The following is a 23,140-nucleotide window of genomic DNA, read 5'->3' as shown; positions in this document are numbered from 1 at the left end:
ACTCTGTTATATAGCAATTGGCTTGAACAGTCTCTTTCTTTCAGAATCTTAAGAGAAGCAGTGGGGGGCTGAGAACTTTTGAAAAATAAGACCCCTTCTTGCAGGAATATAAATTGTAAGCTTTCTAATTCCAACTTGGACCTGCAAGGAAGAATACTTTCTGTGCCAAAACACCAGAGCACTAGTGTTATATCCCAGCTGAAGAACTGTATGAGTTTTAACAGGTCAAGCAATTCCATCAATGTGAATTTGCATACAAAAATTATATTTTGAAGAGGAAAAAACACTTTCTTTGGCTTTAGATCGGGAGCAGAGAACCTGTGGTCCTTCCGGAAGACTCTGGGTGTAATTCCCTTCAGTCACAGTTAATATCTATTCAAACCTCTTTGTTGTTTTTGCTAATCTAGTACAACAGTTCAGGAGCAAACAAGGCTATTTCTCTTCCAGAACAACACATTTTGTTGACAAGAAGTTCCTGGCATACTGTGTGCAAAAGACACATAGTAGATCATTAACTGGAGAACAGAACAGGATACTTCTTGGAAAACGCTTCCTTTCCAGCACAGACTTCACCATCACAATTGCTTCAGCATGTATTCGTTTGTTTCCCATTTTGCTTTTCTACAGGATCCACCTTAAAGGAGTTACGGGGACGGCAGGGAAAATAAGCAGCATAAGCCAACCAGGAAATGGTTTTAGCACAAAGGATGCAGACAATGACAAATGCATCTGCAAATGCTCACAAATGCTAACAGGAGGTAAGAGTAGCATTTTCTGCTCACTTCCTATTTTCAGACTCTTCCTATTTCTGCTGGCGCTGAATCGAGCCATAAAAGTAGATTTTGCCATGGTATCTGGGCAAAACCATGAAAAGTCCGAAATGTTGCAATTTGATGGCTTCCACATTTTTCCATTTTGATGCTCACTTTTGAATAAATAGCACATAACCGATTAACCAAAAAGTGGACACATTCAGTTGCTAGGGCTGTGCTCAACAGAACAGCAGTAAGTTCTGGTTTTGCATCGCAGCAGCAAAATACCTGGGACACTGCGATACAACCACTAGGACTTTATGACTGCAAGGGTGCAATCTGCAATGTAGCTTGTCCAAGTCAGATATGCAGACAGACAGAGGAAGTGAAGAAAATATGGGAATGGCGAACAGTCAAATTATCAACTTCCTTCCTTCCTTTTGAACCGATGTAATGTCACAATAATAGTATGACAGTGTTAACTGACGAAACCTGAGTACAAAGTACTGTGACCTATAGCTAAATTGGACCTTGGGATGCAACATAGAATTAGATAATGGCTGCATTTGGACTAAATGCTCAACCACGGTTTATCATTACAAGACTACACCTAGTCTCACCGGGCTCACATGCTCCCCTTCCCATCTTCTCTTTCTGCAAGGAGGAGATTCAAAAAAAAGGTACAGTTTCCATTTTAGGTGTCATTTGAACACTAAATTGTGGTTAATCTTAACTACAGTTAGCAAAAACCAGACAGCCTAATAAACTATGGCTTGGCTTGTTTCCACTAACCATAGTTAATACTGCCCAAAGTTTGTGCAGTCTTGCCCGATATGGACCGGCTGCAGTTAATAGTACTAATAAAAAACCTCTTCCTTGTGGCTACGGGGAAGAGAGCAGAGTGCATTAGCTCAGGGGAGGCTAGGCTAGTTCTTCTAACTCTATAGTTTAGCGTTTCGTTCCAGCGTGCTTGGTGCAGCTGCAGTTAACTCTATGCAGGCACTTACTGGGCTCCAAGCGTTTTTGAACTCCTGGATCCCTCCCGATACCTCCAGTATCAGAGGCAAATACCGTATTTTTCGCTCTATAGGACGCACCGGACAAAAGGACACACCTTGTTTTATAGGGGGGAGAACAAGAAAAAAAATTCTTCCCCTCTCTGCCCAGTGCCCCTTCAGCGAAGTGGCAGGAGGTGCTGCGCAGAGAGGGGGAGAATTCCCCCCCCCCTGTTTTCCCCCTCTAAAACAAGGTGCTGTTCAAGGTGCATTCAGTCACCTTCAGGTGGCTACCTTGGAAGCCTGGAGAGCGAGAGGGGTCGGTGCGCACCGACCCCTCTCGCTCTCCAGGCTTCAGGTTCCTTTCGACCTGCTCTTTGGGGCTGCTGAGGGGAAGCCCACCTCCAGCCCCAAAGAGCAGGTCGGGGAGCAGCGGAAAGGCGCACAGCGGAGAGGCTGCTGCCATAGCCGCACGCCACCTCTCCAGCCGGGAGAGGGTCGCGGGGCTATGGCAATACCCCCACCTCCCACAAAAGCCCACAGGAGCCGCACACCCTTTAAGGAGCATGCGGCTCCTGTGGGCTTTTCTACGAGGAGGGAGAAGGGACTGACTGGCCGCGTCCATCCCTTGTCCCTCCTGAGGAAAAGCCCGCAAGAGCCGCGCGGAGCTTGTGTGCGGCTTTTGGGAGCTTTTCCTGCCTGCCTTCCCCCTGCATTCGCTCCATAGGACGCACACACATTTCCCCTTCATTTTTGGAGGGGGAAAAGTGCGTCCTATAGAGCAAAAAATACGGTACAGTGGTGCCTTGCAAGACGAAAAGAATCCGTTCCGCGATTCTCTTCGTCCAGCGGTTTTTTCGTCTTGCGAAGCAAGCCCATTGACGGCTTAGCGGATTAGCGCTATTAGCGTCTTAGCGTCTTTTAGCGGCTTATCAGCTTAGCGGATCAGCTGATAAGCGGCTTAGCGGCTTAGAAAAAGGGGGGGAAAGGGGGGGGGGAGTCGGAAAAACTCGCAAGACATTTCGTCTTGCGAAGCAAGCCCATAGAGAAATTCGTTTTGCAAAGCGCCTCCAAAACGGAAAACCCTTTCATCTAGCGGGTTTTTCGTCTTGCGAGGCGTTCGTCTTGCGGGGCACCACTGTACTTCTGAATGCCATTTGCTGGGGCATAACAGTAGGAAAGCTCATATCCTGCTTGTGGGATTCCCATAGGCAAGTGGTTGGCCACTGTGGGAAACAGGATATTGAGCTGGATAGGCCTTTGGTCTGATCCAGCAGAGCTGTTCTTATGTTCCTACCACAGGAACTTCACTCTGTAAACACTGCAGCAACTGCTATTACGCATAGTAATAACAATTAGAAATAACTGTGCAGGCCCAGCAAAAGTAACTAGCGCCACTAGAACAGCTCATTTTTTAAACTCACAATTTTTAGATATATCTAGGAACTATAAAACCTAGAGAATGGCAACAGAGGGGATTCTGTTGCCCAGAAGCGGATAAAATTTGCAGGCACGGCATCCTCCTCTGAAGGGATGAATACTTTCCACATAAGAAAATGATAGCTGCTGTGGTTTTCTTGCAAAAGAAAGCTTCAGGTTCTGGGGTGCCTGAAATAATTCCCTATGGTTTGGGATCAAGGCGCCCCTAGAGAAGAAACCTGCTAATAGGTCCAGGGATTTTTGTGTTTGTGGGTCTTTTAAAGTTGACTGAGCAGAGAATTAAAAGGGGGCGATCAAATTTGATCCAGTGTGTAGAAGCACTTGATCCAGCACAAGGATCTCAGGATGAGTGCCAAGAGGGCTACATCATGTTGAACTTGTGCACTAAGATATATGTCTTTGATATAAAGCAGTTCCTGTTCAGCTTACTTAGAATGAGAGTAGCTAGAACACCAGGTGTCAGGTGTATACGTGTATATAACATATACACATATACATATATTCTAGTATGTTGTGTACGTGTGATTATTTTAAGATTTATAAAAAATCTGAGAATCTGTATAAACAACTTGAAAGCAATGCATCTATTATTATTTTTTCACACTCCCTTTCATTTATATATTTTTAAACAGGATGGTGGTTTGATGCATGCGGTCCTTCCAATCTGAATGGCCTGTACTATCCATTGCGACAGAACACAAACAAATTTAAAGGAATTAAATGGTACTACTGGAAAGGCGCAGGCTACTCTCTCAAGGCCACAACTATGATGATCCGACCAGCAGATTTCTAAAAACATTTGCTCTTTGTATGAAGTGCCTATTGAAATAACTTCAAAATACTATATTTGACAAATATTTTAAGACCACAGATGCAGCTTAACTGGTTTTTTTCCGCCTGGATAACATGCACATATATCCTTCGGGAATCAGCTTGTTTTCAACAGCCACTGAATTTCATCGCAATTAAATGTCAAGCAAGAAGAGGTATCTGATGCAATAATGATTTGGCAAAAGAGAACAATAAAAGGACTCCCAACCAGCTTAAGGTGTTTGTGCATAACTGGAACTGTGAAATACATCTAGATCATAAACAGAAATTACTTAAGCTTTCAAAGTGATTCTTTATGCCCTTTTACTGAACTTTAATGACTACCTTAAAACAAGGGACACTTATTTGGTCATCTTTATAGTATTCCTATTCCTATCTCATGCCATGGTTGTAATTATGTACATAAGCACATTGTTTTGTAATTACTTTCTGTAGTCTGATTCTTACCATTTGTAATCACATATTTGGTAGCCCATACTAGTATATTTAATAAGGATTTGTAAAAAAATATTTCTATGCTTTACATCCAGTACCAAGTATATAATAATAGACAACTATTTCCCCCTTTTAATATATCAGATATTTCCATCAGTATTTTAAAAGTCAGAATAGCCCTGCAACACATATTGTGTGGTTAAATATATTTTGTAGGAAAATTGCACTTTTCTTCTTTCCTAGTTCCTTTATGTTTAAATAACACCCAGTAGTTGGGACATTTCTCGGTATTTTGGATGCATTTAAACAACAGCAAACTGTTTCTGCTTTCTCTGAGAATTAAGTACAGATTAGAGCAGGAGTATTGGGACCAGCTTCCCGGGTGAAAGTTGACATTCTGATAACAGATGATTGACAGGAGGGTTGCCCCCACCCACCTGTCAAATGCCTTTTCACAACATTTCCACTTAGGAATCACACCATAAGGGATGTTGTCAGCCCCATGTCTGGTGAATGGGGCAGTTTCATTAGAAATTTTACATGACTTGAAAGTTTGAATTTTCCCGTACTAACAGGCCTTTGTCAAGAGAAGGTAAAGGGGAATAATTTTTTTTGACACCATTTGATTGGATATATTGTGAGCACACTTCTGTTGTTGATCCATATTCCAAGATAAAAAATTGACTTATTTCTGAATAAGTTAAAAAGTAAATCATGTATTACTTACTGGGGCGGCAGGGAAATCCACAGAGAGTTCATATGGTTCTTCAGATATCCAGTGGCCATATTCAAGAGACCACAACACCTACAAAAATATCAAACTATATTTAGTTGTATTCAGAAACTGAAGAGTAGTCTCTATGAATACATAAATAAAATAAATCAGAAGTTGAGCAGGCAGCACTATACTGGGTTCTACTCCCCATGTCAGATTCTGGGAAGCTATGAATTATACATATAGACGTATCATGGCAAAGAAAACATGGCGCTATAAATTAAACTGTTTCTCAGAAGTGATATACTACTGTGCATTAAGACAAGAGGAAAACTTAAAAGTCAAGGAAAAACACTGGAAAAACACTAAGGAAAAGCTCAATGAAGGTTAAGGGTTTCCAAGTCTGTAGATATGGGTCGGACCCACAGTATTATTTCAGGTGTTTGGGATTTGGGGCATTTTTTCCTTTTCTTTCCTCCCTCTTTAAACAGATGTCCATGCTGCATCACAGACGCCTTTTGAGGTGCCCTCAGTTTGAGAAGCAACTTTGCTGCATTACAAGTCAATCAGCTGTTCAAGAAGCACAACCTCAATGCTCTTTTGAAAATGGAAAGCAACTGCCCATGTCTTCGGATCCTGGCCATTGAGCCCAAGCTCTACTTATTTCTTTTCTGGCACACTGTTCATTCATGATCTCAGGGTGGGCTACAGCATAAGGGGTTAAAACAACACCTTCACTATCAAACAGATAAAACACCACACTTAAAGTAGTCATAAAAAGGTAAAGGTAAAGGACCCTTGACAGTTAAGTCCAGTCACGAACGACTCTGGGGTTGCAGCGCTCATCTCGCTTTACTGGCCGAGGGAGCTGACGTTTGTCCACAGACAGTTTTTCCGGGTCATGTGGCCAGCATGACTAAGCCGTTTCTCGCGAAACCAGAGCAGCGCACGGAAATGGCATTTACCTTCCCGCCAGAGCAGTACCTACTTATCTACTTGCGCTGGTGTGCTTTCGAACTGCTAGGTTGGCAGGAGCAGGGAATGAGCAACGGGAGCTCACCCCGTCGCGGGGATTTGGACCACCGACCTTCCAATTGGCAAGCCCAAGGCTCTGTGATTTACACTACAGCGTCACCCGTAGTCATAGGCAACTCCAAACTTTCTTAAAACTAAGCTACAACTGTGGAATTGAACTCCATCAAACTAAGGCAAAGGCTTGAGGTAAACAAGATTGGTGCCAATTGTACTTCAGCAAGTGAGGTACCTCCGCAAAGAGGACCGCTGCAAGAGAATACCAATGTTGATGTTAAAAAACGAGTCTTGTGGCACTTAGAGGGCAACAAAAGAAGCACAGCATAGCTTTTCATGCACTACAGTCATAAGATGCTGTCTTATTATGGCACTGGATGATCATGAAAGCTAAAGGTGCCACACAACCCCTTGTTGCTTTTGCTGCTGACTAAGGCTGCAGTGCTATACCCACTTACTTGGGAGCAAGCCCCATTGAAATCAGTAGGATTTACTTCACAGTAGACATGGTTACGATTGGGCTGTAACATGGTTGATGTAGGATTGAGCTGGAAAACAATGTAGCATAGAAACCAAGCTTGCTTGGCTGTTTTGAACAGATCTGATGAAAAATTCAAATATGTCTTATATCAGCTTGCAACTATGCCACTACTTAGTGGCATACATTGCAACTATGCCACTAGTCCCATGAGACAGAGAAGTAGAGAAGAATAGTGACTTTTATCTGTGCAGCATTAACTGCGAGTAAAAATCTACTTTCTTGCTACAGACCCAAGCATCTACCAAATTTGTGTTCCTTAGATGTGAGTGGCTCCCCTTGATAGCATGTTTGTGGTTCAGCAGCCTATAACTGTGGAAAAGACCTGGTGGAAGTCAGAAAACCTCCTTTGTGTATGGCTTTTTTGGCCCTAAAAATTCACCCCCTTGTAGCTGGTGATCTTTGGATACAAGTATATTTACCAAGTTTATTGCTTCTTTTATTTAGCAATCTGGTTAGAAAAGGTTTCGGATGCAAAGCACAGTTGTTGATTTATTTCGGCAATCTGCAGCAATTCAAAACTGTCTCAAGTTATGAAAATTTAATAAAACTTAAGTTTTTAAAAAATATGTATTCTCGGCTCCCACACTACATAGGACACACGTGCAAGGATATGAACAAATAGTTTAGGCTTCCTTGTACCAACTGGCCATCCTTCCTCAGCTGTAACTTGACTGTAATTACAGTAGCTAACTCCACTGGCAATTTCTGTCTCTCGGTGCTATGCAAAATTAGATAATGTGTGAAACAATAAAACAGACAGCAAAAATCAAAGCCATTCATTGTTAGATCAGTGGTCAGTCAGCAGCTGGGGTGTTCATAACAATGATTTAACATGCCCATACCCGGAAGGGCCATTACAAAGAGAGCTGAACAAAAGATCAAAACAAGTGCAGTAGAAAACGGTTCAATGACTTTTTCCACAGGAACAATATGACATCCTCTGTTATGTGTGTCACTTCCGCCACTAGCTTCTATTTAAGAAAAAGACTGGGATGTGTTCTGTCACAAATTTTCACCAATAAAAGATTTAATGCAATTATTGTCTGGTAAGTGAGGGAAGAACATTGCTAACAGCATCCGGTGACTTGCCAAATCTTTGCCAACTCATGGTAATCCTTCTTAAATCAACAAAGGGGTTGCGGCTCAGAAGCATTAATGGTTGAATGAAGGCCTCTCAATTGTCTCTGAAAGCTCTTGGAGTAATAATGGACTGTTTCAAACAAAGCAATAAACCATGTTTTAGTGCTAGGCAAAATGCCTGAGTGAATCTTCTGCTTTCTGCACACCCATCTTGTTTTCCTGAGTGGATAGGGTGACTTTGCTAACATTCAAAGTGACTTTCTCTGCATATAAACCAAAGACCTTGGGTTAGTCTCAAACTCTTGTCCATTTCAAAATATGCTAACTTTAAACCATGGGTTATGAAGCAGGCTTGTTTAATTAAGCCAGCATTTGTGATAAACTACAATCCCCGGTTCACACACAACAAGCAGAAATAAGGAGAAAGTGAAATTAAATACTGGCTCCATCACCAAATTCTTGGAGCTTTTCCCAGGCTTAAACCCCCCCCCCTTCTTTTCTTTTTTTCCCTGTTCCTGGACCTCAAGGGCTCTTCCAGTTTGTCCTACTCAAATACCAGATTATTTTATCTGAGAAGTTTGCAATGCACAGTACACATGACACACAAGTTATCCAGGTCACTTTGAATGTTGCTAATGGAAAGACCATCACTGAGAAAAGAAGATACTTGTGAAATATAACATTTCAAGAGATTCCGGTATGGCTAACGTAACACCAAATAGGGGAAAACAGAAAGCAAACATTAGACAATGCAGTTCAAATCTTCAAAAAACAAGTTGTGTAAAAGTTTTAGTTTAAAAGTCCTTATTAATGTACAAGTGCAGGCCATACCTATATTGGTTGTATTTACAGGCCTGATTCAGAAACATCTAGCCAGATATCATTTATTTCAACATGGTTTCAGAAAATATGATCCATCTGGCACAGAAATCCCCTGGCATTAAATAACTTCCTGTTTCTGCAGCTGTGTTTGATTCCTTCCCAATCCTGGGACAGTGGGGCTTCAGTTGCCTTTTGCTTATAATCTATTTTTCTTAAAATAACTATGTAGAGTTTGAATACTAGTTTACCATACTTTTGAATGCCTGTGTTTTATCCCATTAGATTTTAAAATAATGTAGAAAATATATGTAAACCCCTCACTGTTATTTCTGGAGTTTATTTGTAGGCTGATTTAATGCTGAAAGCAACTCCTATACAGTGAATTGAAAATCTAGATTGAGGTGGGGAATCTTTTGGCCTAGCAGGCCAGATCCCAATCTGTCCCAACCTTGTGGGCCAACTTTGACGAGTGAGCAGGATGACCCACCTGTCAATTACCTCATGCCATTATGATGCCAGAGGATTGACACCCATCCATCTGACAAAATCCCTTGTGCAGCACTTTCCAAGTGCCCAACAGTCAGTAGTATTGCAGTTCCCAAGAGCCTTTGCCAGCCTTATGTCTTCCTGTGCCAAGCATAGGGCTAGCAAAGCTGATTTCTGCAGGGATCAGCTGCACAATCGAGTTCCCCAAGGGGAACTTGGTCATGCAAGTTGACTCCTCAGGCTTTAATGTCAACTTCATTCCTGCTTTCTGGAAAGACCAGCTGCATGGTCGAGTTCCCCATAGAGAAGTTAACTGCATAGCTGATCCAGCCTGCTCCGCACCTGACATCACATGTGCTGGGTCAAATTTGGAGGTTCCCCACCCCTCTCTAGATGAATTAAGCATATTCTCATGGTTTAATACAGGCTTCCTCAAACGTGGCCCTCCAGATGTTTTGAGACTACAATTCCCACCATCCCTGACCACTGGTCCTGCTAGCTAGGGATCATGGGAGTTGTAGGCCAAAAACATCTGGAGGGCCGAGGAAGCCTGGTTTAACATGTATGTTCAGTTCAATGTTCACCAAACCATCATCAGATGTTCACCAAAAGTTGTAGTACTGGATAGCATCCAGAAAATGGCAAGCAGAAATCTGTTTGTACAATGGAGCTTTCTCACCTCCCTTTCCCCCTTGTAAAGTCAGTCCTGAGGGTTGGAGGAATGATATGATATGATGCATGATATTGATACGCGACAAAGAGCTGCAGCTGTGTGTGTGTGTGTGTGTGTGTAAATTAGAGGCCTCGCCCCTTTTACTCACACAAGGGGCTCCTCCCCAATGTAATAATCTAGCAACAGTCATCCATCACCATATGGGTGGATTCAGTTATTGCTTTAGTTCTGTTTCCTGATTACTTACTAACAACAGAAAACAAACATCCATCCTAAAATTAATTTCCCTTTGGTTTGGGGTGCAGAGTGGCCTGAATCCTTCAGTCTCTGCTGTGTTCCCAATACCCACCCACCCCCAACTTCATGCCTGCAGTTTGGGTTTGCTTTGGGGGAAACGAAACTCTCAATGGGAACATTGTACATTAACAGAATGCAAAAGAAATGTGGAAATAACAGTGCTTAAGTTCAGAAGTTTGTACTGATTGCCCTATGTATGATTGTTGCAAAACCTGAAGCTATCCTGATCATCAGCACACCTGAAACATTTCACGTAATGGAGGATTATGTGTTCATTTAGAAGTAGCTAAAAATATCAAATAGTTAAGGAAAGAGAAGAAACAGTGAATGGATGGTCAGCCATATTACTTACCCATTCGTAACATAGAATCCAACAGCCGCGAGCAATTCCCATCAATATCTTTAAAGTACGACGGGGGCTCCCTGCAATCACATGGCTTGTATTGTCACGCACTTCATCTGAAAACAGAAAGCCTCCCAACTTCTTCACCACCTGAACAACCACATTCTGCTTCCTTCAAAGAGAGATGGAGAGAAGTCCATAATACAAGTTATTATGGCTACATAGAATATTTTTGAAATTGTGGATTTTTTAAAATTGCTAAATGCATATCATTACATATCCATAAGCACTGAAAAAACATCAGCACAAATATGCTGGTCTTGACTTAGGCTGCAACTTTAAGGACAAGTAAGATTTGGGGGCTGCTGCATAAACATACAGAAGGTTGCACCGCCAGTCATGCTTCTTCACTGACATATGTTTCTCCATATAGGCAATGATTTTTAGGGTTTACATACACAAACTCACAGATATATCCCTAAGAAGCAAAGTATTTCAGAAACCACCACTAGACAGAATGGAAAGTGCAAGTTTGTCAGATGCTCTTTGCTAAGTACGTGGAGAAGTCTTGCTGCGCATCTGCATATTATGGCAGCTGCCCTCAACATCTGGTTTATTTGTAGCATCCCTTAGAAAATAGCATGTGTTCTATAGTACCTGTTGCACAAAAGTAACTAAAATAGATTTGTTATGGTGTGTTTTTTAAAAAATTAGAGAACTACAGCAAACTTCAGAGCCCAAAGACCAAAAGTTAGACTCCGTGTATACTTAAATTTCAACTTTCTAATCACATGTTATATTTTCTAGCGGTAGCTTTGCTAGTTATAGCTTGGTGTGCTCAACTCTATACATGGTATCCAGCTAAACAATTCCACTAGCAGAAGCATTTCTGGTTGCATAACACAACTCCACCCCTTCCCCAGACGCCTTGTGAATCTGTTCTGGAGGATCCAGGGAAGAAGTAGTTCTCTGGTGCTTCTGCTAGCAAAACTGTTTAGTTGAATGCTGCCCTGTTATGCCTACCGTAGTCAACCAAACCTTGCCATTTAAGTTACATAGCCCTGTAATTTGTTGTTTAGTCGTTTAATCGTGTCCGACTCTTCGTGACCCCATGGACCAGAGCACGCCAGGCACTCCTGTCTTCCACAACCTCCCACAGCTTGGTCAAACTCATGTTAGTAGTTTCAAGAAGACTGTCCAACCATCTCGTCCTCTGTCGTCCCCTTCTCCTTGTGCCCTCAATCTTTCCCAGCATCAGGGTCTTTTCCAGGGAGTCTTCTCTTCTCATGAGGTGGCCAAAGTATTGGAGCCTCAGCTTCAGGATCTGTCCTTCCAGTGAGCACTCAGGGCTGATTTCCTTCAGAATGGATAGGTTTGACCTGCTTGCAGTCCATGGGACTCTCAAGAATCTCCTCCAGCTCCATAATTCAAAAGCACCAATTCTTCGGCGATCAGCCTTCTTTATGGTCCAGATCTCCCTTCCATACATCACTACTGGGAAAACCATGGCTTTAACTATATGGACCTTTGTTTGCAAGGTGATGTCTCTGTAATACTAGTTCTATAATGCTGCCATTATGATCCGATGAAGAGTAACTATGCGAAGGACAGCAAGGCCAAGTGCATTAGCTCTGCCCCCTTCCATCACCGTCCCAGTCACCTTCAACCTATAGAGGATGGCTGTGTGAAGAGGGGAGCTTCCTGTATTTGCAAAGGTTTGAAAACGTTCTTCCCCCCATTTGGGAACCCTCATTTCTTTCAGCATTCCAAAAGAGGTGTGGAGCTTCCACAGATACCAGAAGCTCCCCTCTTCACAAAATCATCATCCATAAGTTGAGTGTGACAGGACAATGATGGAAGGTAAGAGGAACTAGCGTTCCACTGACCCGCCTCACATGTTTACACTTCACTGGCTTGTAGTACCTGCCTGGGTCTACAAACCAAGATATACGCAGGCAGGGATGTCATCAAAATATCTAGTACTTACTCAGACGGCATGCTTGTCATGACCAATGTTCTTGATGGCTACAGGGTTAAGGAAGGAAAGAAGGAAGAGCATGTCAAACAAGTATGAGACATTTCCACCCAGAGTTGTAGTTATCAACCTTCCACTGAAGACATAAAGATGTAAATCATATGAAGATTAAAGTTTCCCCTTACTGGTTATATAGTACCATATATGGAGGTTATGCCGGAAGTATCCAGTAAAAGCAAGATTTTATTTTTGTTTCTGTTCACATAGCCTCTGTTGGGAAGAAAGGTTGAGTGCTGGCCCATGCTCAAGCAAGTCTTTTCTAATCAAATCTGTGGCCATTTGGTGTCAACATAGCATCATACACACAGTAGAGGGAATTCATCCCCCACTTCACTGCTCTTATACACTGAAAGGACACAGGACGGGGTTGTGGGATCAAGCTGGCTAGCTTCACACTCCTGCTGCCAATGCACATGCTTGGGCACACCCTGTCAAGCTCTGAGTTTGGTGGTCATTCTGCGGCTATTCTGTATGCATAGCACTTATTCACATGTGGGGAATTCCTGAATGGTCCTGAATTTCCTGCTTTGTTGGTCAGCAGGGGTCACGGCCACAGCATGCACTGATGGAGAGAGAGCAGTGCTAGCCACACTCTCTCTCGTGCATACAGCATGTAATGAGGCTTGTGTGAATACCCCCAATATGCAAATACTATGTACAGTATGTTACAAGAAGAAGAGGATTCTTGGTTATTCATTTTGATGGCCTGGATTCTTTAATACGGGGGGGGGGGGGGATGTAGCTTTAGACATGAAGTCCGCTGAGCCTGAACTTGCCTCTATCTCTCGTTAAACTGTAAATGCACTGTTATGGACTTGCCTCCACTGCCTACAGAGGTGATGCAACCATTAAATAATTTGAACATCCTTGATTAATCATATTAAGTTCTGTTGTGCTCTAATCTGCAAGACACACCAAGTGATTTTATTATTTCAGAAAACATGTCATTTAGATAAGTGAATAGATTGAAGCATTGGACAGATAAATTCAATTACACACACACACATTCTCTCTCTCTTTCCCCTACTGAAGTATATTAAAGAACACATTAGCAAATCCACAACAAATTATTGGTACAGTACTAAGCAAAAGAGAGCCACTTTGTTAATAGGAGATGCACACACAGGCAAGCCCCACACCCTCTCTGAACCACATCAAAGACTTTGGAAAAGTACTTTGATTCCTGTGTTTGTACATGGAACTGAGCAACACTGAAAAGAACACTTTAAGCTGCCAACTACTCAAAAATTGGCAGCCATTTAATAATTTGTTTGTACCCACTGACTATAAGTGGGACCTGTAATCAAATGGCAGTGTGAAGTCTTCCTCCTCAGTGCACAAGTCTGTTGGACATACCCTTTAACATGACACTTTGTTCCAATTTCCTTCCACCTAGTTCTCCATCATTCCTCTCCCCACAAAGTCAGTGGCAACTAAGCATGCTGACTGGGTGGCTTTTTAATATTCTTCCCCCCGCCCCCGATTACTGATATCTCCCTCTTGTGCGACATAAGTGACATTCACTCTTGAACTTTGAAAATATAGGAAATATTTATATAGGAATATATATGACATATACAGTATATCATAATATATAATGCATCTATCTATCTATCTATCTATCTATCTACCTACCTACCTACCTACCTATCTACCTATCTATCTAGGTGGCGCTGTGGTCTAAACCACTGAGCCTCTTGGGCTTGCTGATCAGAAGGTCGGCGGTTTGAATCCCTCTGACGGGGTGAGCTCCTGTTGCTTGGTCCCAGCTCCTGCCAACCTAGCAGTTCGAAAGCAAATAGATAAATGGGTACTGCTCTGGTGGGAAGGTAAACGATGTTTCCGTGTGCTGCTCTGGTTTTGCCAGAAGCAGCTTAGTCATGCTGGCCACATGACCCAGAAAAACTGTCTGCGGACAAACGCCGGCTCCTTCAGCCAGTAAAGCAAGATGAGCACTGCAACCCCAGAGTCGTCTGCGACTGGACTTAACGGTCAGGGGTCCTTTACCTACCTACCTTCCTACCTATCTATCTAGATAAAATAATAGAATAGAATTGTAGAGTTGGAAAATTATACATTGATACCCTTCAAAATGAAATGTTTCCAAGGCAGCTTAAAATATAGACTATAATAAAGCCATTAAAAGGAACATAATAAAATACATCAAGGCAGAATGCTTTTCTAACCAAATTTAAGAGCCATTAAGCATCAATCTCCACAATAACAAAGTCAAGGAGTTGAGAGCCAAAATGGGGCCACCACAGAGAAAAGAGGGAGGTATTGCCCTGCTTGAGGGAACCATGAAATATAATGATATATATTTCCTAAATTAGGAGGCAACACTCCCCCCAGCCCCCCAACAAGAAACAGCCTTATGAGGATAAGTATGTGCCGTGCCATAGCTATGAAATGTTGAGTTTCAACTGAAAAAGAAACTCAGAAAAACAAAGTCGGGGGCAGAGCAGAATCTACGTTCTGTTTGGAAGGAATGGCTTTCTGGAACTCTGAACAGGAACACTTCCGTAGGAATACACGGAAACATTTTGCTGCATGCCCCACTGATCAGGCTTAATCATAAAAAGCCTTGCTGTTGATTCCCTGATTTAGTACCCCTTGCCCCTCATGCTAAAACTCACTGTGGAGAGGGCAGGGAAGACAGGAACAATACTGGCATCTCTCTTCCCTGCCCCCCCAGGAAGGCAAATATAATGGGTGATTTAAGAATGCTACACATGGAAGGAAGTCTTTCTCCAGAGCTGTATCCCTATAATGCACTTCCTATATGCCTATTTCCATGCATACTGTATGTGTTCCTTGATATTCTGACCAGGCACACTCACCTTTTTGAGTCTCCCGGTACTCATTAATTTCTCACTAGGCTCATTCACTTGGTCACACAAAAATTCACATGAACCATCTTTAACTTCATCCATGGACAAATTGTCACCACCTAGAAACCAAGGTCATTCAAAACAGCAGTAAATAATCTGGAAAAAGGAATAAGATTAGATGCAGCACTGTACATAAAAAAACCACAATTTTTGTAGAATCGACATTTTTCAAAATGTGACTGATGCGACTCTTTCAAGCTGTGTAGAATTAAATGCCATGCTATTACAAACTTTCCGTTTGCACCAGCCTTTCAAAGACCCCCCTCCCATGCTGTTCTGGGAGTTCTCCCACCCCCCAAGTCAATTTCAAGGGGTGAAGGGGTGTACAGAGGAGGGAAGAGCTTCCATTGACAGGGCTCCTTAGGTGAATCCCACCCTGGACCTCCCTCCAAACATATGGGGTTTCCCAATATTATGTAAATTATTTTCATCTTACAGTCTACTATTTTCAGCACAAAATATTTGAAACAAATAGGTTAACCCATTGCTGTTGGTTAAAATGTGGCAAGTTTAATAATGTCATTAATGAAAATTATATTTCAATATAATTTAGATTGTTTACAGTACAATCTTATTTCTGTCTCCTCAGAAGTAAGCCCCTTTGAGTTCATATGGACTTACTCCCAGGTGAGTGTGAACAGGACTGCAGCCTTAATATTGTCTTTTACTTTGCTATATAGACATTATATATACCATATTTGGTATATACAGTATTCATTTAGTACAAACACACTTTCATAAAGCAATTGCGAACTTTTCCATATTATTTTTTCCTGTATAGGTAAAGGTAAAGGGACCCCTGACCATTAGGTCCAGTCGTGGCCGACTCTGGGGTTGTGGCGCTCATCTCGCTTTATTGGCCGAGGGAGCCAGCATACAGCTTCCGGGTCATGTGGCCAGCAAGACTAAGCTGCTTCTGGTGAACGAGAACAACGCATGGAAACGCCATTTACCTTCCCGCCAAACTCTACTTGCACTTTGATGTGCTGTTGAACTGCTAGGTTGGCAGGAGCAGGGACTGAGCAACGGGAGCTCACCCCGTCATGGGGATTCGAACCGCCGACCTTCTGATCGGCAAGTCCTAGGCTCTGTGGTTTAACCCACAGCACCACCCGCATTCCTATATATTTTCCTGTATATTCACCCACAATTCAAGTGTTCAACAATGCAAATGGTATATTTAAGAAAAGCTGATATTCAAGACCTGTCATCTTTTAATACCAGCGATGATACTAGATAAAAATGAAATATGAACTTCGACTGTATGCATTTCTCTCTTGGCAAAAAAGTAAATTTCAGAGCTACTGATATTAAATCTGTGTTTGCATCAATTAGGATAAAGTACAGACTGATGCCACTGAAGTCTCCTTCAAGATGTTCTAGTCCCTAAACAAAGTTACTTTGTCAATTTTTTTGAGCCAGATTGTGGGTACAAAACCTTATTTTGCTAGATTTTTTTTTACCATACACATTCATGCTTCCTAAGAGGCAAGACCCTTTTAGAGTAAGCTCCAGATCCATATACTGTGTTCCTCCTGTATTCTTTGGATTCTAGCCATAGTATTTATTGCCTAGATATCAAGTTTAACTTTTAGCCTTGCCGATTATGAATGTACATGCATTCAGTTGCCCACTAATTCAGGAAACTGTATCATTTGAGGTGAAATGTTTACGACTTTGTAATCAGCAGTTATAGAAACTCCCTGAACATACATTAATGCATTTTCAGGAGTCTACAAATACATCACCGGGGCCTACTGTAAACTTAACTTGAACACCCAGCAGAGAACGTTTCTAGTTAGCATACTTTACTGGAGAAGTCTTAAGTTTTTAAAAGAGTCTTGTAATACAGGGTGGTAGAAAATATCTCTTTCAAAATGGAATGAGGCTGGGTCTTATGCAGAACATGGTCAAGTCCTGGGTTGCATGAAGAGAATTGCCAGAAGCACCCATTTCCAGTTGCTTCTCCCCAAAAAATGTTCAGGAACCAAGGCTTTTGGGGGGCTTTGTAGAGCAGGAAGAGAGAAAGCCAAGTTTTACTAATAGAAACTCACTTTGCACTTCATTCTTGAAATAGCAACTTCCATGTGCAACCCCCATGAATGTTTTTATTACCGCTCACCTTGTGAGTTTGAAACAAGGACAGAATGGGAAGTTAACCCTAAATACGAGAGATTTAGATCATCTCGAATATTGGTCTTCAGGCCTGATCCAAGGTGGGTCACAGCAGAAGCACTATCACCATTCAAATATATGGTAAACTATTAAGAAATAGGTCCCCAAATGCATGTTTAGGTTAAAGGTGGATCCTGAGTCTGAAATGGTTGAAAATTCACAAATTAGAAGTTCTAGGACATAAGTGAGGCAGGGTAGGGTTCACTGGATAGTGGAAATAGCAGCACTTATCAACAGCATTTGATAGCAGTAGTATGGCACTTGGTATGGATTTATTACTTATTTTTTGAACAATATCCTTAGTTTGCTGCTACATAACAACAGTCTTGTTGCACCTTAAAAATGAAGAAATTATGGCATATGCTTTTGTGGGCTCGAGACTATTTTTATATCTGACTGACATTTCTATATTTTCACAAGACTGAAAGATTTCTACCCTATACTTGCATATGTTTAAGGGGACTCAGCCTGCAAAAGCTTATGCCATATTATATTTCCTCATCTTCAAGGTGCCAAAGTCAATGGTAACCCCAAAGAGAACCATCAGACAGAGATCCAAATAGCTGCAGATGCATATATGATTAACAACCTTTCTACAGTTCCCTGAGCTGCTTGAAAAAGCTAAGAAACTCCCCTTCTGCATATACAGTGGTGCCCCGCAAGACGAATGCCTCGCAAGACGGAAAACTCGCTAGCCGAAAGAGTTTTCCGTTTTGGAGGTGCTTCGCAAAACGAATTTCCTATGGGCTTGCTTCGCAAAACGAAAATGTCTTGCGAGTTCCTGCGAGTCGTCCCCCCCCTTTCCTAAGCCGCTTATCCGCTAAGCCGTCAATGGGCTTGCTTCGCAAGACGAAAAAACCGCTAGACGAAGAGAATCGCGGAACGGATTCTTTTCGTCTTGCGAGGCACCACTGTAAGCGATATCTGATTAAGTGTAAAATGCAGCAGCAAAGTGATGGAGCCATGGTGAATCTATGAAAGTGTCTGGTTATATGCAGAGGGCTCTGGTTTATTAAGCTATGCATGCCTCAGTTAAATACCCACGAGGAGGGGCTGTGGGACAAACCCCTCCCATACAACCTGGAGCTTGTGGTTTTACTTAAGTAGTATGGGATGAAAATGCTGCACCGTAGCTCCAATGCTAATAGATTATCATTAGGAAAGGCCTGTACATACATTTGTGAACCAACTCTAAGAAATACTGGATGCGTTTCATTGTATGGTCAAATGATCAAATGTTTATTTAGCATGTTTATTTAACTTGAATTTAGCAAATAAAGCTGTAACTTTGAAAGTTGTTGTGTATTATATTTGCAATTGGCATCCATTCATTGTTCTACCGCACATCACTGCTGAAAAATTTGCATTCAGTTTAGACATTAAGAGGAAGGCATGGTTGGTATTTTCTCCATGCAATGATCAAATTATTCACTCCAAATGTGAGATTTGAATTCTGGCTGATCGTTGACTTCAGAAATCAACACAATGAGGTTTACTTAGAATACATGTAAAGCAATCTCTCATTATAGCCTGAGCAAGTTTTCTCAGAAGTAAATTCCACTAGCGCCAGTGAAGTATACTTCTTAAACTGGCAATCCCATATAAACATACTTGGGAGCAAGACCCACTGAACTGAACAACACTTGTAATAAATAGAAGACGCTGACTTTTTTAAAAAAAGCTTGTTCTTTACTAGAATAAATGAATTATTTTACATTTAGTACATTCTTAAATCACTATCTACATCACAGAAACTGAGAGACAAAAGCAACAGATAAACCTGCTTTGAGAATCAAGTAATTTTTGCTGAAAATCTGAAAATGTATTCATTACATATGCCACATTTTTAATAATCATATACATAATTTAATTTAATCTGTAATAATTCTGTTCAGGGGTTCTTTTTAAAAATTTAATTCACAAAACACATGTAACTGCATATGATTCATTTTCACCAGTTTACCCCCACTTTCACTTGACTAAACAAGACTTCCCATACACAAGAGTGTATGTGGACTATACATTGTATTTTGCTTGAAATTATTGAAGTATGCAAGCCCTAAACATTAAATCCTATTTAACATAAAACACATGACCACGAAACAACTTCCACTCACCCAAGCATCAAGGCCTTAAAATCTCAGTAATTCAAAGAATGTGATTCTTACAATAATATAATATACAGTAAATAATATACTTAGGAAGTCAAATGCTGAAGATTCCCCATGATGTATCTATCTTTTAAAAAATGGTACCTGCCAAATTTGGTACAGTAATTCGGATTTCTACCATTCAAGAACTCTTGGTAGCATTAGATTTTATAAGAAATTGATTCCACTTTGAAAAACACATTTTCATGTAGACAGCAAAACCTCACGAAACCTGCAGAAAGCTCCAGGGGCACAATACTGATGCATCCAAATCCCACCCCCTATTTTGTTGGAGGGTCCACAGGATCAGGCCCTATTTCTGTGCCAGAGCTGGACTACCGGGGCTGGTGGAGTGAATTTTGTAACAATGAGGTTACAAAAACATTTATGGAGTACTATCAAAAAGCCTCTTATTCTCACTCCATTTGTTTTCCAAATCTAGGCCTCTAAAAAGTATTTTCTGTTGCCGTTTCCCCCACTCAAAATATTGATACCATGTATACGGAAGTCTTCTTCCACCAATATGTGTTCTCAACAACAACAACAAATCTCTCTCAATCTACACTTCAGAATGAAGATTCTCAAATGCTTTTAAGTAGCTTACAGGGTTTTACCTCTGGATGTTCATTCTTTGAAGCAACTTACCAGTTATGGGAAAGCATCTATTTATATTGGGTGTGGAATTTTTTTTCTGAATGCTGGGCTTTGGAAGACAGTCTGGGGTCTCTTCAGTGTCTCCTTTTGTCCTTTTTGACGTGCACTTTAAAGTTTCACTTTCTTTACTCCAAGGGAGTACAGACAGCATGCAGTCACTACTTGTAGTATTCTCATTAATCTCAGCCACCCTTTTCCTCTTTTTGCTCCCTACTGCAGTGGTTTTACTTGACCCTTGCAACACTGGCTCAGGACTCTGAGATTTCTGCAGGCATTGAAAAGGAAGGCTAACTCTACTTTTATGCTTATTACCGTTAGAAGGTGAAAAATAATCTTCAAAAGAAGTATCTTGGTCTTTAGCACACTTAAAGGGTGTGAGCACTGATTTCAAGAAGTCATTCTGAGAATCACTCTCACGTATTACCGAGGTATTCAATCCAATACTTGATCTCCTCCTTGGTTTCCTTGGCTTTCTGCCAGTGGAAGAACATTCAGTTGTTACCAGAGAAAGACTTTGATTAACTGAAGGTAGCTCACTTTCTGAATTTATGTGATAGTTGCTGCTACTTTCAGCAAATTCCAAGTGGTCCAGTTTTTCCGAAGACAGTCTGTACTCATTGTTTGTCTGGAAAAGGTGACTTCCAGTCTTAGCTGTAAAGCAATCCTTCATTTCACTGTGTTTCTCTGCAGAGGACATTTCAGCTTTCGCCATTGTGGGAAGCAAGCCATCTTCCAAGCAAAATGTATTTCTTAAATGTTTGCCACTAGATTCTTTCAGAGTTGTGTGTTTGGAGTCACCTGCGTAAACTGGAGAACTGCCTAACACTTCTCTGGCTCCTTCAACTTCAGGCACACATTTGCTAGATTCCTTTTTCAGGTTCTTGCTTTTAGAATTTCCCAACAAGTTAGTGAAACTTGAGTTTAAATGGTCACTGCTCTCTCCTACAAGCAGAAAGCAATTAACATTGCATTAAAAGCAGAAAACAACCAGCATCTTAAAGACGATTCAAAGAAATCAGCACAACACTATTCAGTTATTTTTGAAAGAGGCTTTAATCCCCACTGATTTCAGCTGATGGTTGGGTGGACAAGGTTTGGTGAATATGGCCTTGCGAGCAAAATTGCACCCTCTGGCAACAGTAACTTGTGTCTGGTTAATTCCTGTGATTACTTTGTATCACAAATTACTTTGAAGCTTTGAACAAGGCAAGAGACTTAAAAAGTCATACTTTTATGCTTACAATTAGAAATACTAGAGCATCAAGAAACTTAGCATTTCCCCCTCATAACTGAGAAAAGTCTATTTCAACAGCTCTCTTCAGTAAAACTTCCCACACAGTCCTTAACCTTTGTATGACTACAGCATCATACACACCATGTCCACTGATGCAAGCCTGGAAAGAGGCCACATAGGAGCTGGCGGAAATGACTGGCTGAATCCGAGACCAGGGAGAAGAGTCGGTAGAAGAAGATTGGAAGAAATTTAAAGACTATCTACAGATATATTGTAAAATTAAGGAATGTTAGAAGGATGCTGGAATGAAGCTATGTGGTTTTAGCAGTAATATTATAAAGGAATTTAAAGATGGATTATTAACAGGTGAGAATGTATAATATATTAAGATAAATTATTAAGATAAAAGCAAAAATGGAAAGGATTTGCTGAAATAACTAATTGAACTAGAATACAAAAAAGGGAGGTGTGAGAGAAGGTCAGGGAAACAAGTAAATGAAAGTCAAGATTTGGAAAGGTTGATTTGTTTTTAATGGTTCTTACTTTTTTGTATTTTGTATTTCATGTTTTTTTTCTTTTCTTTTTTATTCTTGTAACTTTTTTGAAACTTTAATAAATATTAATTTTTTTTTAAAAAAAGGAAAGAGGCCACATAGCCAATTTAATCTCATATGCATCGTTAAAACATCTTATTTACAATATACTATCTAACATGAGACAATATTTTATATTTATGTTTTAATTTTTACACATGAATACTAGAAGTCCCCCCTCCTTTTACCTGATGACAAAGCGCAATCTGAACTGGTAGAAACAAGAATTGATTCATGCATTGCTGGATTAGAACTAGAGTCAGATCCCTGAGACATCTGTGAAGCTAAAAGTGCAAATAATTAGCTAAATAATTCATAGATTCAATTTTTGTATTTCAATACATGTTAAGGTACAGAACAAATAGATTTATTAAATACTAATGTGTTAATACAAACACCATACTACTATAGAGTGCTATATTTACAAGCCTTTTAGAAATTCAAATTAGTTTTAAATATTTTAGATGTGTTAAGTGTTCAGTATTTAATAGTCATAAAGCTACTGAGAGACTTGTCTGTCTTCAATGAAGGATTGTTAACAGCTTAGAGGAGTTCTTAAATCTAGATCTGACAGGCAGAATATTCCCCACTTCTACTGGTTTCTGTTTTTGATATTGCAGAGAAGGAGAAAACATGAAAAGAAAAAAGTCTATTTATGATTAAAATAAATATAAATGTGCTAGTTTAGAACAAAAAAGTAACATGTTTTTGGGTCTAGGAAAACTTTCACATCCCATCATAACACTTACTCTAAAGCTTAATGCAATTTTTCTCATACTTATTTATATTAAGAGCAAAGTATATATTATATTATATTAAGAGCAAAGTAAACAAGGCTTCAATATGTATGGGTTTAGAGAACATACACATGAATAAGCTGCAAAACTTAAGACATCAAACTCAGGTGTTTTACACAAAATAACAAAATATATCAGTATGTTTCCAGCACTATAGTCTGGTTCAGGGGCA

At 40.7% G+C, this 23,140-nt stretch overlaps 2 protein-coding genes and 1 long non-coding RNA gene across 3 annotated transcripts in view; 2 read left to right on the top strand and 1 right to left on the bottom strand.

Annotated features, from left to right (window-relative positions):
• ANGPT2 (angiopoietin 2) overlaps window positions 1–5,165 on the top strand; it is a 51,134-nt gene extending 45,969 nt beyond the window's left edge. Inside the window, exons 8-9 of the mRNA XM_079969932.1 lie at window positions 628–758; window positions 3,820–5,165. Of these exons, the coding sequence (XP_079826058.1) occupies window positions 628–758; window positions 3,820–3,980 (292 nt within the window). The 3' untranslated portion in view covers window positions 3,981–5,165. The remainder of the gene's footprint in view (window positions 1–627; window positions 759–3,819) is intronic.
• The window catches only part of MCPH1 (microcephalin 1), a 119,750-nt gene that overhangs the window by 82,420 nt on the left and 14,190 nt on the right, over window positions 1–23,140 (bottom strand). The window contains exons 7-12 of the mRNA XM_079969799.1: window positions 22,360–22,455; window positions 20,336–21,286; window positions 15,315–15,424; window positions 12,427–12,464; window positions 10,449–10,611; window positions 5,181–5,258 (exon numbers count right to left, since the gene is read on the bottom strand). Coding sequence (XP_079825925.1) covers window positions 5,181–5,258; window positions 10,449–10,611; window positions 12,427–12,464; window positions 15,315–15,424; window positions 20,336–21,286; window positions 22,360–22,455 — 1,436 coding nt within the window. The remainder of the gene's footprint in view (window positions 1–5,180; window positions 5,259–10,448; window positions 10,612–12,426; window positions 12,465–15,314; window positions 15,425–20,335; window positions 21,287–22,359; window positions 22,456–23,140) is intronic.
• Window positions 5,270–7,774, top strand: LOC307212728. Its single transcript, XR_013837149.1, has 2 exons — window positions 5,270–7,130; window positions 7,215–7,774. It is a non-coding gene; the product is annotated as an uncharacterized lncRNA (long non-coding RNA).

The sequence above is a fragment of the Podarcis cretensis genome (genome assembly GCF_951804945.1).
Source record: "Podarcis cretensis genome assembly, chromosome: 3".
Taxonomy (NCBI): Eukaryota; Metazoa; Chordata; class Lepidosauria; order Squamata; family Lacertidae; genus Podarcis; species Podarcis cretensis.
This window is presented reverse-complemented; position numbering and strand designations above follow the sequence as displayed.